This window comes from Carcharhinus amblyrhynchos, chromosome 4 (assembly GCF_965287045.1).
Source record: "Carcharhinus amblyrhynchos chromosome 4, sCarAmb.v2.hapA, whole genome shotgun sequence".
Lineage (NCBI taxonomy): Eukaryota > Metazoa > Chordata > Chondrichthyes > Carcharhiniformes > Carcharhinidae > Carcharhinus > Carcharhinus amblyrhynchos.
Genome location: NC_137327.1, coordinates 131714264 through 131730778, shown reverse-complemented (window position 1 = coordinate 131730778; position 16515 = coordinate 131714264). Strand labels below are relative to the sequence as shown.

Sequence of the window (16515 nt, the reverse complement as noted above, 5' to 3'; positions counted from 1 at the left end):
TCTCTTCTGTGCCAATGATATTGGATTTCTAAACATTAAAGATGTAGCGACAAGCAAGATTAGGAGTGTAACTGGACGGCTAAAGGAAAGCTTGAAGGAACAAAGGCAATCACAATATTGGCAAAATAAAGAAGGGCATAAAAGATGATGAAACGGAAAAATAAGGAGTTAATTATCTGACCCCATGCTTTAACTCTTTCATTACAATCCTACGGTGCAGAAGGAGGCCATTCAGCCCATTGGGTCTGCATCGAACACCCGGACCCTATCCCTGTAACCCCATATATTTGCACTGCTAGTCCTTGTGACACCAAGGGGCAATTTAGCATGGGCAATCCACCTAACCCGCACATCTTTGGAGTGTGGGAGGAAACGGGAGCACCCGGAGGAAACCCACACAGACACGGGGAGAATGTGCAATCTCCACACAGATAGCAAACAGAGGCTGGAACTGAACTTGGATCCCTGGCGCTGGGAGGCAGCAGTGCTAACCACTGTGCCACCATGTCGCCTCTCCACTGTGCTACAGTGCCACCCCTTTTCTTGCCCAGGAGTGCAGACGATTACCTATTTTCTTTGGGGAATAAATACAGATGCCAACACTGGATATTTTGATATAATTCTTGCCAAGTATGGCCCAGGTGGAGGAGATCCATTGAAAACCTGACAACTCTTCTTTCCATCAGGGGACTAACCAGTCACCTTCAACTGGGGAGGGAAGAAATCCTCAAACAGGGTCAAAACCTTTGTGAAAAAGATCATTATTTATACACTTGATACGTAAGCACCTCTGTAACAGAGCCGTACGCAGTCCTGACTAATCAGCACTGTTTAAATTCTTTATTATTTAACTGTTTGGTAAATGATATTGGTAGGCAGATAAAAAAACTTCCTGGAAATTGATACTCAATGATTGAAGTATTGATGGTTTTGTGAAGGGGTTCATGTGCCAGACCACTTGAAGAACATGGACCATATTTTACCATTGCATCACGCCCATTTTCAAGTGCGAAAACATGGTAAGGTCGGGTGTGGAGCCATTAACACGATCCGTGCCCGAGTCCGCGCAGATGGCCACTTTACCGAGGCCCGGGAATGGCCGCAATCTGATTCTCACCCGAAACGGACGCAGCGGCGATTTAAATGTATTTGGGTGCATTTAAATTGAATTAATGAACTGCCCGCCCAACTTTATCAGCAGCTCCCCCTTCGTCGCCTCGTGCGCCGACCCGGAACCGCACCGTAATGAGCCCTGCTGAACAAAAAGTCTGAATCGGGCGCTCCAGCTGCTGAAGGGGTGAGTTCCGAGCTTCCGACGGCTCCCTGACCCAGATCAGGACGGAGGAGTGGGGAAAGGTTGGGGGGGGGGGCGGGGGGGGAGAGAGAGTCGGGTCAGATCATTCTCTGCCGGGGGGGGAGTGCGAGACTGAGGCCAACTCATTCTCTGGAGGAGGCAGGGTTGCGGGTGGTGGGGGTGGGGGTGTGCGGTGGTGGAGTGAGGCCAGATCGTTCTCTGGGGAGGGGGGTGGCGGGGTGGGGGAGGAGCGAGGCACGTAAGATGTATCTCTGGTGGGGGTTGGGGGCAGATAGATCTCCGGTGAGGGGGTGGGAAGGTCCACCGCCACTCTGCAGGCTATCGGTGGGGGAGTGGGGGAGTGGGGGTGGGTGGGGGGGGGGTGGGGGGGGGGGGGGGTGTGTGGAGGGGGCAAGGGATTACGATCGGTCTGGATAGCGGGGGGTGGGATGGGTGGGGGGGTGCAGCGAGGTGGGTGGATAAGGGGGGGCAGTGATGCCAGTGGGGCCATTGCTCCCGCTCGTCGCTCCTGGGCCGCTCTCTGCAGCCCGGGAGAGATCCGACACCGGCGCGCTTTTTCAAATTGATTTCCAACTGCGCGTGTGCAGTTCAAAGCTCAGATCGTTTCGGCCGTGCTAAGCCCCGCCCACAGCCCGAATGGGACTGGCTGCATACTTTTTCAGGCTGGGTGCGTATGGGAGCAGATTCCCAAGTCGGATCTGCATTACGCTCAGATTCAGCACTTAGGATGAAAATGGTAAAAATCAGGCCCAATGTCAAACGTGAGAATCTGTGGCCACCTTGTGGGGATCAGCATGAACTGCAGGTTTATTGCTTCTCGCTTCTGAAGGTGCAAGTTACATGAGATATAGAAGCCTGCCTTTCACTTTCACAAATTGGTCTCCCCAGTGGCGCCGGGAGTACTACACTGTGGAACAATGAACCACACGGATAGTTGTAGCCCTAGGTTTCGTCTGGAGTTGTGAATCAGCTGAATTCAGTTTGGGTGCCGTGTGATGGTGGCAGGAGTTGAGCAGGAGGAGGGAGAATGGGAAAAAGGTGTGCTAATTGGGGTTCAGTTTTGATTTAATTTGATTTGTTATTGTCACACGCAGGGGATACAGTGAAAAGTATTGTTATTGCGCATTATACAAATAAAATATGCCATTGATAGAGTACATAGGGGACAAGGAAAGGAGAGGGTGCAGAATGCAGTGTTACAGTCATAGCTAGGGTGTAGAAAAAGATCAGTTTAATGCTAGATAAAATCTGGTGGCAGCAGGGAAGAAGCTGTTCTTATTGTGTTCCCAGACTTTTTCCCAACAGAAGAAGGTGGAAGAGAGAATGTCCGGGGTGTATGGAGTCCTAGGTTATGCTGGCTGCTTTGCCGAGGCAGTGGAAATGTAGACAGAGTCAATGGATGGGAGGCTGGTTTGCCTGATAAACTGGGCTACATTCATGACCCTTTGTAATTTATTGCGGTCTTGGTCTTGCGGTCTTACATTCACCTGAGAATTCAGATGGGCCCTTGTTTAACATCTCATGTGAGAGGTGACATGTCCAATGGTGCAATCTCCAGAGACATGAGAAAAGAAACACCCAGGGATTCTAAATTTGACGACTACCCTATGATCACTGATGGAAACTGTGTGTTGCGCACGTGCGTGTGTGTGTGTGTGTGTGTATATATGTGTGCATGTGTCTATGCATTTGCGTGTCTATGTGTGTGTGAGCATTTCTGTATGGGTGTGTGTGTGCAAGCGTGTGTGTGTATGTGTGTCATGTTTGTATGTGTGTGCATGTGCATGTGGTGTGTGTGCATCTGTGTGCATATGTGCGCATGTGTGTGTATGTGTGTTTGTGTGTGTGTGTACATGTGTGGGTGCATTTGTGTGTGTGTATGCATGTGTGTGTATGTGTGTGCGTCTGTGTGTGAGTGTGTGTCTGTGTGTATGTGCACATGTGTGTGCATGTATGTGTATGTGTGAGTGTGTGTGTGTGTGCATGTGTGTGTATGTGTGTGCATGTATGTGTGTGTTGCATGTGTCTGTGCATGTGTGTGTGTATGTATGTGTGTGCATGTGTGAGTGTATGCGCATGTGTGTGTGTATGTGTGAGTGTGTTTGCATGTGTGTGAGTGTGTGTGCATGTGTATATGTGCGTATGTGTGTGTGCATGTGTGAATGAGAAGTGTGTGTGTATGTGTGTAAATTAGGCTGAATCACAGGAAAAAAGAATATTGAAGAGAAACTCTCCAAGGGAAATTGACATCAAATTTGCAGCTTTAGCTAAATCATCTTGATGTAAGATCACATTTAGTCATTTAATTATTAACATAGACTAATGGGAAGGTGGTATTTATTTCATTTTATCATTTACCGTCAAACACAAACTCGATCACATGTACATATAGTTTAAATTGACCAGCTGTGGCAAATCTTTCCAATTGAAATCATTATCTTTTCAAGTACATTTGATACGATAAATCACCCAAATCATACCGTCCTATAAACATTTCCCATGTAATAACTAATCCATGTCACCTCATTTATAATAATCATCTTTGATTAATTCTACCTTGTGTCAAAAGAGCAAAATGTTCATGTCTAAGATAAAGTTTTCGGCTGGGGTTCTCCGGTTGTTCACGCCGGCAAGACTCTCTTCTCCTGCTGACAGCACACCCCCAGCCCTGAGCTTCCCGGCAGCGTGCGGTGGCTTCAATGAGAATCCCCATTGACACCATGGAATGGTGCGCTGCTTCCCATCACCAAGAAAAACACTGAAGGGAGGCCAGAGAATTTCAACCTAGGGGCTGCAGCTCTACCACCCCACTTGCCATGGAGTCGGAGTGGGCGAGGGTCCAACAGTAGGAATCTCCATTGACCTCGGACAGGGATTTTTGGTCTCACCTGAGTGAGGTCATCAAATCCCACCTTAAAGATCTAAAAGGTTATTAAGTGGGTGCACAAGCACTGGGAGAGATCATGTCCTGAGTGAGACACGGTCCAGGTCAGTATTTGTTGCTGAGGGCAAGAGGTTCTCTTTTGCCTTTTAACTTTTTCATCTTCAGAAAGAAATCTTACCCTGTTAGAGGTGTAGAGGCTGCTTAGCTGGTGGGTATTTCAGCTGCTACGAGGAATCAATGGAAATAAAGATATCACTGGGAACTGATAATTGGATTGGTCAGTAAGTGCTCAGTATAAGGAGCAGTGCGTGTAAAGCTGATGTTTTCAACAAGGGAAAGTTAATGCCTACATTGTAAGGTAATACAAGTAATCCAAAATAGAACAGAGTTAACACAGGAGAAGCAAAGTTAAGACATGGCAGGGCAGCTCAGTCAAGCGGAATGTGTATCTTGTAATATTAATGAAGTCATGGATCTAACGAGTGTCCTTGATGACCATATGCACAAGAAGTGCTGCCAGCTGCAGAAACTTGAGCTCAGAATTTCAGAGTTTGAGTGGTGGCTGGATTTACTGTGGTGCATCTGACAGGCGGAGAGTTACCTGGATAGCACGTTCAGACAGGTAGTCACACTGCAGCTGAAGGATCTGGAGGAAGAAAGGTGACCACCAGGCAGTCCGAGAGAACTGGGCAGGTGGGACAGGAGTCACCTGGAGTCCCACTCAGAAAACAGTTTTCCATTTTGGAAGGTGGTGTGAGATATATCATACAATCCTACAGTGCAGAAAGAGGCCATTCTCTCATCAAATTTGCACCCACAACAATCCTACCCAGGCCCTATCCCCCTCCCCCTACATATTTGCCCCACTAATCTCTCTAACCTACACATCCCAGGACACTAAAGGGCAATTTAGCACAGTCAATCAACCTACCCCGCAAATTTTTGGACTGTGGGAGGAAACCGGAGCACCTGGAGGAAACCCACGCGGATACAGGGAGGACGTGCAAACTCCGCACAGACAGTGACCCAAGCCAGGAATCGGACCCAGGTCCCTGGAGCTGTGAGACTGCAGCGCTAACCACTTGTGCCACCGTGCTGCCCGCATCGGTTCCTCAGAGGTGTGCAGTCAGGGCACCATAAGTCGCTCAGCTGTACAGGAGGGAGGATGAAGAAGGGAAGGGCAATAGTGATCGGGGATTCCTTAGTTAGGGGAACAGACAGGTAATTCTGTGACTGTAGACGTGACTCCAGGATGTGACTCTGGGAGAGGATGAACAGCCAGAGGTCGTGGTCCGCGATGGTACCGTGACTTAGTAGGGAGGGCGTGGGGTCTTGCAATCAGAATTTAGGGAGCTAGGCAGAAAGTTAACAAGTGCAGCCTCAAAGGTAGTAATCTCTGGATTACTCCCCGCAGCTGGAGTACTGTGTGCAGTTTTGGGCGCCGCACCTGCGCAAGGATATTTTGGCCTTGGAGGGAGTGCAGAGGAGGTTTACTAGGCTGATACCGGAGTTGAGGGGGTTGAGCTATGAGGAGAGGCTGAATAAACTAGGCTTGTACTCGTTAGAGTTTAGAAGAATGAGGGGAGATCTCATTGAGACGTATAAGATGATGAATGGGATGGATAGGATAGAGGTGGAAAGACTCTTCCCGCTCAAAAAAGACAGTAGGACTAGGGGGCACAGCCTCAAGATAAAGGGGGGGCAGTTCAGAACGGAGTTGAGGAGGAACTTCTTCACTCAAAGGGTGGTGAATCTCTGGAATTCTCTGCCCGTTGAAGTGGTGGAGGCTGCCTCGCTAAATATTTTTAAGAAGCGGGTTGATAGGTTTTTGATAAGAGAGGGGATTAAGGGTTATGGGGAGAGGGCGGGAAAGTGGAACTGAGCCACGACAGATCAGCCATGATCTTATTGAATGGCGGGGCAGGCTCGAAGGGCCAGATGGCCTACTCCTGCTCCTATTTCTTATGTTCTTATGTTCTTATGTTCTTATGTGTAAGTGAATACAGAAACAGGAGGATAAGGCAGATGAATGTGTGGCCGGAAGGATCGGAAGGAATGGAGGGATGGTGTTAAATTCGTGGGACACTGGGACTAGCTCTGGGGAGATGACACCTGTGCAAGCTGAGTGGGTTGCACCTGAATAGAGTTGGGTCTGAGTTTCTTGTGGGGTTTTTTTGCTGTTGGGAGGGCTTTAAATGAACTCAGCAGAGAGTGTGGACACCAAGGGGAAATATTACAGAAGAATACCAGGATGCACCAAATATTGGGAGAGGTTATAAAGCATTAGTATAGAGAATGGTGAGTTAATAAGTGAAGATGAAGCAAGGGCGAAAATAATGATGGACAGCACAGTGGCACAGTTGTTAGCACTGCTGCCTCACAGATCTTCCAATCTTCTTTAAACTCATTGCCAAACGACTGGAGAATTGCAAATGTAATGTCCTTGTTCAGAAAAGGTTGTAAGGACAGCACCTGCAATTATAGAGCAGTTAGTTTAACTTCACTGGTGTATAAGCTTCTAGGAACAATTATTCAGGATAGAATTAGTAGGCACATGGAAAAATGTGAGCGAATTAGGCCTCTTTTAAGGTGGCTAATTAGGAAGAGGCAGCATGACTTTCTAAAGGGGAAGTCAAGTTTAACTAACTTGTTGGAATCCTTTGAGGAGGTAACAGGAAGGGTCGATGAGGGTAATGCAGTCGATGTGGTGTATGTGGACTTTCAGGAGGCGTTCGATACAGTACCATCAACAGACTTGTGAGAAAAGTTACAGCTCATGAAATAAAAGGGACAGTAGCAACAGGAATACAAAACTGGCTGAATGAAAGAAAGCAGGAAGATTTTTTGGGCTGTATGTTTATCGTGATGTTCCCCAATATGATACCCAGAACTGCTCACAATGTTCCAAGTGAGGCCTAATTAGTATCTTGTATAAGTTCAGCATAATTCCCTTGCTCAGGGGCCTGTATTGAAACCCTTGCTTTTCCTGATATATATTAATGATCTAGATCTTGGTGTGTAGGGGGTAATTTCAATGTTTATGGATAATGTACAAAGCTGGAAGCATTGTAAATTTTGAGGAGGATAGTGTACAACTTTAAAAGGACACGGACAAATTGGTGGAGTGGCAGACCAGTGGCAGATGAAGTTCAATGTGAAGAAGTGTCAGGTGATGCAGTTTGGCAGGAAGTACACGGAGAGCCAACATAAAATAAGGGATAAAATTCTTAAAGGGGGTGCAGGAGCAGAAAGACCTGGGTGTATATGTGTATCGATCATTAAAAGCAGCAGGACAGGTGGAGAGAATAGTTAATAAAGCATAGATTATTCTGAACTTTGTTAATAGGGGCATAAAGTACAAGAACAAGGGGATTATGCTGAACTTATACTAAGATACTAATTAGGCCTCACTTGGGACATTGTGAGCAGTTCTGGGTATCACACGATAGGAAGGATGTGAGCACATTGGAGAGAGTGCAGAAGAAGTTTACAAGATAGTTCCAGGGATTTGAAACTTCAGTGAACTAATGCATTTTGGAAGGTCTAATATAGATAGGAAATATACAGTAAATGGCAGAACTCTAAGAATATTGATAGGCAAAGGGATCTGAGTGTACTGGTACACAGTTCTCTGAAAGTAGCAATGCAGGTGGAGAAGGTAGTCAAGAAGGTGTGCGGCATGCTTGCCTTCATCGGCCAGGGTATTGAGTTTAAAAATTGGCAAGTCATGTTGTAGCTTTATAGGACCTTAGTTAGGCCGCCCTTGGAATATAGTGTTCAATTCTGGTCACCACACTACTAGAAAGATATGGAGGCTTTGGAGAGGGTACAGAAAAGATCTACCAGGGTGTTCCCTGGTGTGGAGGGCATTACCTATGAGAAGAGGTTGGAGAAACTTAGTTTGTTCTCACCGGAACAATAGAGGTTGAGGGGTGATCTTTTAGGAGTCTACACAGTTATGAGGGGCATGGACAGAGTGGATAATCAGAAGCTTTTTCCCAGGGGAGAAGAGTCAATTACTAGGTTTAAGGTGCGAGGGGCAAGGTTTAAAGGAGATATACAAGGCAGGTGTTTTACACAGAGGATGGTGAATGCCTGGAACTCATTGCCGGGGGAAGGTAGTGGAAACAGATACAGTAGTGATTTTAAGGGGTGTCTTGACAAATACATGAATTGGATGGGAATAGAGGGATATGGTCCCCAGAAGTGTGGGGGTTTTTTGTGAAGGCGGGCAGCATGGTCGGTGCAGGCTTGGAGGGCCGAAGGGCCTGTTCCTGTGCTGTAATTTTCTTGGTTCTTTGTTCTTTTATGGGGAGGGATTGGAGAGATTGGAACTGTTCTCCTTGGAGAGAAGAAGGTTGAGGGGGGATTTGATAGGAATGTTTAAGATCATAAGGGGGCTGGCTGGTGTCGATAGGGAGAAACTGTTCCCACTTGGAAAAGGATCAGGAATGAAAGGGCACAGATTTATAGTGATCTGCAACAGAAACAAATGTGATGTGAGAAATTATTTTTCACACAAAGAGTACTTTGGATTTGGAATGCACTCTCTGGAAGTGTGGTGGAGGCAGGTTCAATTGTGAAATTCAAGATGGGCAACAGAAGATTATTTGAATAGAAACAATGTGCAGGATACAGGAAAAGGAAGTGGAATGGTACTTCATCACAAACTTATTTGGGGAGCCAGTGCAGACACGATGGGGCAAATGGCCTCCTTCTGCACCATAACAGCTCTGTGGTTGCACCCAATCCATGTCCATAGCTGCACTTTTCTTGGAGCCAACTGCATTCCAATCTGATTTAAAAGCTCCAGTGAGCTTAAACAATCCATTTGGATATTATCAGGGGAGCCAATTTTAAAGCTAAAATTAACGTTTATTTATTAGTCACGGGTAAACTTACATTAACACTGCAATGAAGCGAAATTCCCCGAGTCACCACACTTTGGCGCCTGCTCGGGTCAATGCACCTACCCAGCACGTCTTTCAGACTGTTGGGAGGAAACAGGAGCACCCGGAGGAAGCCCTCACAGACATGGGGAGAATGTGCAGACTCCGCAGGGACAGTGACCCAAGACGGGAATCAAATCCGGGTCGCTGGCGCTGTGAGACAGCAGTGTTAACCGCTGCGATGAAGCTATCACGCACTGACTCCAATTAGTGTCAGCATCGCATGGACTAAATGGCTAGTGGTCCGCCCACCAGCTCCAGTATTTACGGAGGAGCAGGGCAGTTTAATAACGTTTACCAAATCTACAAACTCATTTAGTTTTTCATTTCGGGAACAGGAGACATGGAAATTAGCTACTGATATTGCACTTCTTTTTTTCAAACGACAGACTGAATTTAATATAATGTTGTTGAAAAATGGACATTGTATGTAAATTCATTTAGTGCAGCACAGCTTAGAAAGAGACCTTATAATAGGAGGCATCAGAGGAGACTTATCATTTTCCAATGTCTATGCAAAGTGGTGAAGTAATTTTAAAAAATCACACAGAATGCAGGGATCTATATCTGGGATAGGAGAGTGCAAATCTGCACAAATTAGTTTGAGGTTTTACAGTACAGTCTATTAAATTATTAAACTCAGAATACCATAAAATATTATGTGTGCGCTACAGGGATGAGCAACGGAACTGATCTGAAATATTAGGGAGCTGACTTACGGCAAGCAATTGGAGAAAACGAGGGTCAACAAAGGTCAATGCATGGGTCAGTCATGTTTAAATATTGAATGTACAGACTAATAGAATCATAGAATCCCTACAGTGCAGAAGGAGGCCATTCAGCCCATTAATTCTGCACCATCAACAATCCCACCTATCCCCGCTTCCACACGTATTTAACTTGCTTGTCCCCCTAACACTAAGGGGCAATTTACCCCATAATTAATCAACCGAACCTTGCGCATCTTTGGACTGTGGGAGGAAACCAGAATACCTGGAGGAAACCCCACCCAGACACGGGGAGAACGTGCAGATTCCGCAAAGACTGTCACCCGAGGCCGAAATTGAACCCAGGTCCCGGACGCTGGGAGGGAGCAGTGCTAACCACTGTGCCACCGTGTTTCCCCAGGTTACTCGGAGCAAGCATGCAAGGTGGAACAAAGGAACATAAATTTAGTGAAAGGTCATTTTAAACCAAACTGGTGATAAGTTTGGGCTGTTCAGCCATGTGGGGCAAGGCAGTCTCAGAAAGTAGGAACATTCAGTAAGCTGCTAAAACTGGAGAGTGATGGAATTAGAGGGACAAGGGGCAGAAGTTATTTTTTACATCTATCACTCTTATTATCTTCATATCACTGAGATGGTATGAAGGGAAAGACCATCTGGAATGCTTGCTTGACATTAAACATTTCTTGTGAACCTTAGATAGAACCTTAGTTAGGCTGCACTTGGAATACAGTGTTCAATTCTGGTCGCCCACACTACCAGAAGGATGTAGAGGTTTTGGAGAGGGTACAGAAGAGATTTACCAGGATGTTGCCTGGTAGGGAGAGCATTAGATATAAGGAGAGGTTGGAGAAACCTTGGTTTGTCCTCACGGGAATGACAGAGGTTGATGGGTGACCCGATAAAGGTCTACAAGATTATGAGGGGCATGGACAGAGTGGATAGTCGGAAGCTTTTTCCCAGGGTGGAGGAGACAATTAGTAAGGGGCACAGGTTTAAGATGTGAGGGGCAAGGTTTAAAGGGGATGCACGAGGCAGGTTTTTTACAGTGCCTAGTTTTTTCTAGACGCCTAGAACTCACTGCCGGGGAGATAGTGAAAGCAGATACAATAGTGACTTTTAAGGGGCGCCTTGACAAGTACATGAATAGGATGGAAGTAGAGGGATATGGCCCCCGGAAGGATAGGGGTTTTTAGTTAAATTGGGCAGTATGGTCGGTGCAGGCTTGGAGGGCCGAAGTGCCCGTTCCTGTGTTGTAATTTTCTTTGTTCTTTATTTCTCACTTTGAAAGTGTTAATGTTTACTATCTATTGCTGATTGGAAAATGTACCTTTTGGTTAATGGTCCTTCGGCCACTAGTCATTTAAGGTGTACGAGGGCCATTCACTTTCTTCAAACCCAAAGTAGGCAGGGAATAGGATCAGGCCAGATAGCTGGGACCAAATTTGAATTCCCGTTCCTTCCTTGTTGATCACAATTTACTGAAAATTTGAGTAACTCATACCTCCAAATCTCACACCTCTTCACAGGAAAGGAAAATGGAAATCTGGAACTCTCACCAAAAAAGCTATTGAGGCTTGGACAATTGAAAATTTCAAAATGGTTTGCATTGCACAAATGTATTAAAAGAGATGGAACCAATGGAGTCAACGTACAGATCTGCCATAATTTAATTGGTGGAACAAGATTGAAGGGTCGCTCCTGATAGGATGTTAAAGTTTAAATTATATTTATTAGTGTCACAAGTAGGCTTGCATTAACACAGCAATGAAGTTACTTGAAAGTTTCTCCATGCTTGTTTAAGTACACAGAGGGAGAATTTAGCACGGTCAATGTACCTAGCCAGCATGTCTTTTGGACATGTGGGAGGAAACCGGAGCACTGGGAGGAAACCTGGGCAGGCATGGGGAAAATGTGCAGACTCTGCACAACAGTGATCCAAGCCAGGTCCCTGGCACTGTGAAGTAGCATTGCTGGCCACTGTGCCACTGTGTCGCTAGTATGTGTTCTTAGCAAGTGTTGTAGGATGCCTGCTGTATGCTTCAGAAATCTCCCAATAGCTTAGCCAATTTAAAATTAAATTTTTCATCAATTTAGCTTAAAGGTAGTTGGATGACAGCCCTGAAATGATGACATCCTTGGATGGGAAGGAAAAATTTTGCTGCTTTTTTCTAATAGCCTGATTTAGCATCCCACAACTATGTATGTTTCTACGGCCTTCTCTCTGCTGTCCAGTAGTTTTCCTGCGCTTATTTTTCCCCTTCCGTGGCTGCTTTTCCTTCATCTTCATCATCTTGTTCTCCATCAATCTTTTGACGATTGAACTCCTTAATCACAATGTCTTCAGCACTAGGAAAGGAGGAAAGAGATTGTCAGAAAACATGTATTTTGCTTCTTGCTTTAAATGCACCGTAGCTGACAATATGACTTTTCACCCCTGTTGCAACGTCGCTTCAAAATTGATTTTCGTGGTTGCTACTGGCACCTAATAAAAATTTGACGTTGCTCCATATATTTGAGTTTAGAAGGCTGAGGGGGGATCTTGTACGGACTTACAAGATAATGAAGGGGCTAGATAGGGTAGAGGTAGAGAGCTTCTTTTCACTTAGAAAGGAAACCAGAACTAGAGGGCACAGCCTCAAAATAAAAGGGGTGGGGGGGGGGTGCAATTTAGAACGGAGTTGAGGAAGAACTTCTTCACTCAAAGGGTGGTGAATCTCTGGAATTCTCTGCCCGTTGAAGTGGTGGAGGCTACCTCGCTGAATATATTTAAGTCACGGGTAGATAGGTTTCTGATAGACAAGGGAATTAAGGGTTATGGGGAGAAAGCGGGAAAGTGGAACTGATCCACTTCAGATCAGCCATGATCTTATTGAATGGCGGGGCAGGCTCGAAGGGCTAGATGGCCTACTCCTGCTCCTATTTCTTATGTTCTTATATGGGACCAGGTCTGGATAAGGCCCAATTTTGGTAAGACATGTTCAAAGTAGAATAACTTATTCCTTCTATGCCGAACAAGTGGGTTTTTTTTTTGCCCTGTCTTAAAAGAGCAAAATGCCAGGATTTTACGACCTCTTCCACATCCTCAGAATTACTTGTTTGAAAGTAACATTTATTTTACCTTCTCTCAGCAAAAGTTATTTTTTAAGTTTAAAAGTTAAAAATGCACCATCACATGTTTTCTGACATTAGTTACCAACTGCCATTGATTTGGCATGATTTGACTTAATTTATTATTGTGACATGTATTAGTATACAATGAAAAATATTGTTTCTTGTGCTATGCAGACAAAGCATACTGTTCATAGAGTACATAGGGGAGAAGGATTTGATTTGATTTATTATTGTCACATGTATTAGTATACAATGAAAAATATTGTTTCTTGCGTGCTATGCAGACAAGGCATAGAGAAGGAAAGGAGAGAGTGCAGAATGTTGTGTTATAGTCACAGCTAAAGTCTGACGGCAGCAGGGAAGAAACTGTTCTTGAATCGGTTGGTATGTGATCTCAGCCATTATTGTTCTGCCATATCCCCCGACAATAACTGTCTCTCCTGGGAAGAATTTATTGTGCTTTCCATTTCAGTCTTGTCTGCAGATTTTAACACCCTTTATCGCTCTAACCAAAGCATTGAACACAAGGGGTTCCTTAACAAAACCCCATGGGAGCAGCCATTGAGTTCAAATCACTCTGAATGAGAGCCCTTCACTCCTACTCTCTGCTTACCCTTTCTACTCAATTCATAATCCAGCTACTCTTCATCTAATTTCCACTCATTTCCTGTCATATTTTGTCAAAACGTTTTCTCTACGGCCATGAACGGTGCAGACAACTGCATTTCCCCAACTGCACTCAGGTTCCAGTGTTTTGTGTCTTTGTTTCTTTATGTCCTTCTTTGAAGTGGGATACAGAAAATTGAAAGTGAGATTTAAGGTCTGACAAAGCTGAACGTGCCATTATTCTACAGTACTTTATTCTAGTAAACCCCCTGTGTGTTGCACATAAGAAGTCAAATGTAGTCTTCAGATAAAGCAAGGTCCCTGGATAATTGGGCTGGGTTGTGCAAAAGACCTTAAGTCCCTGGCTTTACATGCCTTCTTTCTGTACAGTATTTCCACTATCAATGTTCATATCTACATTTACCAGGCAATATAGCCTTGTCGTGCTGTAGCACACATTCCTCACAGTGGAGACAATGCAGCTATTTATCAGTGGTTCGGGTGTGGGGAGGTGGGAGGCAATGTAATTATAGGATCACGTGCTTACACGTGCGATTTCTGTTGCTCAATGCAAACATGAGAATTTATAATAAAGAAGAAGCGTAGCTTTTCAATATGTGGTTTAAAACAGGGATTCTTTCTTCCTATCCTCCAGAGTGTTTCACTTTCATTGCAGCTGTGAAATCTATCCCTGTGACTTTGTGTAAAAATGGGACAATTGTTGGCTGGAAAATAATATCACATTTCTATTGTGATGTCCTTTGTGTATATAGATGTCATCATAATTAAATTCTTTCTGCCTGATGTGCATCTACAGATCACACTTTCCAAGCCATCATACGCGAAAGGGTGGGATTAGAAATGTCACCTCTTTGGGGGCATCAAACTCCACACAATGCCAAACCTGTAACTGAAGTTGGTTCAGTTCAGCATTTATCCATTAAGTATCCAATGATTAAATGTAAACTAAGGAACAGCAGTGTAGAGAGGTCTTATGGGGCCTTGGGTAACATCCCTCCCTCTGCCAGAGGTTGCAGATTCCAGTCCCAGCCCAAGACTTGATGGACAAGGAAGGTGCATTCACAACATGGTCAAACAGGTTGGATGTCAACCTGAAATTCCTTCCAAACACACCACGGTAAGAGCAGGAGAGACTCCTGGCCAGCCACGCATGCTATCAGCTTGCCCCTCAAGCTATTAGTCCCTGGTGACAAATTAGCGACCTGTTCTGTGAATTACTAGCTATGGAAACAGACAAACAGATATAGATTGCAATCAGTAAGGATAGGCAACAACACCTCCTCCACGATTATCCTCAACAACATTGCTCCACAGGCTGTGTTCACAGGCCCCTACTATACTCCTTATACACCTATGACTGTGTGGCCAAATTTCCCTCCAACTCCATTTTCAGATTTGCTGATGACACCACCATAGCGGGTCGGATCTCAAACAATGACGAGACAGAGTACAGGAAAGAGATAGCGAATCTGGCAAATGAGGCAATGGCAATAATTTCTCCCTCGATGTCAGTAAAAGTAAGGAGCTAGTCATCAACTTCAGAAAACTTAGTGGAGGACATGCAGCTATGTCAATAGTGAAGAAGTGGGGATAGTCGACAGCTTCAAGTTTCTAGGTATCCAGGTCACCAACAATCTGCCCTGGTCTCTCCAAGCTGACATTATATTTATGAAAGTCCACCTCTATTTTCTCAGGAGGCTAAGGAAATTTGGCATGTCTGCGAGGACTCTCACCAATTTTAACAGATGCACCACAGAAAACATCCTATCTGGATGTATCACAGCTTGATAAGGTTCCTGCTCTGACCAAGACCACGAGGAACTAAAAGGGTTCTGAATATAGCCCAGTCCATCACCCAAACCAGCCTCCCAACAATTGACTCTGTCTATACTTCTCACTGCCTCAGGAAAGCAGCCAGCGTAATTAAGGACACCAAGCATTTAGGGCGTTCTCTCTTCCACCTTCTTCGATTGGGAAAAAGATACGAAGTCTGAAAACGTGCATCACCTGACTCAAGAACAGCTTCTTCCCTGCTGCCATCAGACTTTTGAATGGTCCAATCATATATTAAGCTGATCTTTCTCTTCGTCTTACCTGTAGCTGTAACATTATGTTCTTCTCTCTTATGAAATCTATGAACAGTATGTTTTGACTGTATAGCGCGCAAGAAACAATACTTTTCACTGTATCCCCAGTACATATGACAGTTGTAAATCAAATCAAATCAAATAAATCTGTCTTAGCGCACCACTAGATGCAGGAAGGGAATTGGAATGCAAAAAGTGCCAATTTGAAATGAGTGACAATTATTTATTTTTCGCAATCCAGCAAGTACCACAAAATTAACTGGACAAAATGTGTGGGCTGAAAGTTTGCACTGGAAAAAAGAATTTGCAGACATGCGGGACGGACCTTTCCCATTCTGCCCACCAAGGGAATCATATCAGGCAAGACACAGACCTCGGGTGGGATTTTCCGACTTTGGGGTGAGCAAGGCCAGAAAATCCCACCCATGGCATTAACCTCTTTTCCACGCTTGAGTAGCTCCCCTACGTGAATTTAAGGGTCTTGAGACATTTCAAAGGACAATCCTCTTCAGCACCCTCGCAACTGTTAAAATACAAAGTTAATAGCCTCTAGTCAGGGAGCAACACTAAGGACACGCCTTTACAAAACATTCAACTCTTGAAATTTAAAGAAGATAAACTGAGAGAGCAAGAAAGTTAGTCAAGGACAGGAAACCTTGTAGGGGAGAATATGTTTGACTGCCGCAAGTAGTTCTGATCCAAAGAGGGAAAATTCTGTTATAAATAAAAGATGTGAGCTGGATATAGAATTATAGTGCAGAAGGAGGCCAGTCAGCCTATCAATTCTGCACCGACCACAATCCCTCCCAGGCCC

General features: G+C 44.9%; 1 protein-coding gene across 3 annotated transcripts in view; it reads right to left on the bottom strand.

Annotated features, from left to right (window-relative positions):
- Positions 1–7609: 7609 nt before the first annotated feature.
- The window catches only part of LOC145342365 (beta-arrestin-1-like), a 93671-nt gene continuing 84765 nt past the window's right edge, over positions 7610–16515 (bottom strand). For all 3 annotated transcript variants that reach the window (XM_080187888.1, XM_080187886.1, XM_080187889.1), the window contains one exon: positions 7610–12222. In XM_080187888.1, the coding sequence (XP_080044014.1) occupies positions 12206–12222 (17 nt within the window). In that variant the 3' untranslated portion in view covers positions 7610–12205. The remainder of the gene's footprint in view (positions 12223–16515) is intronic.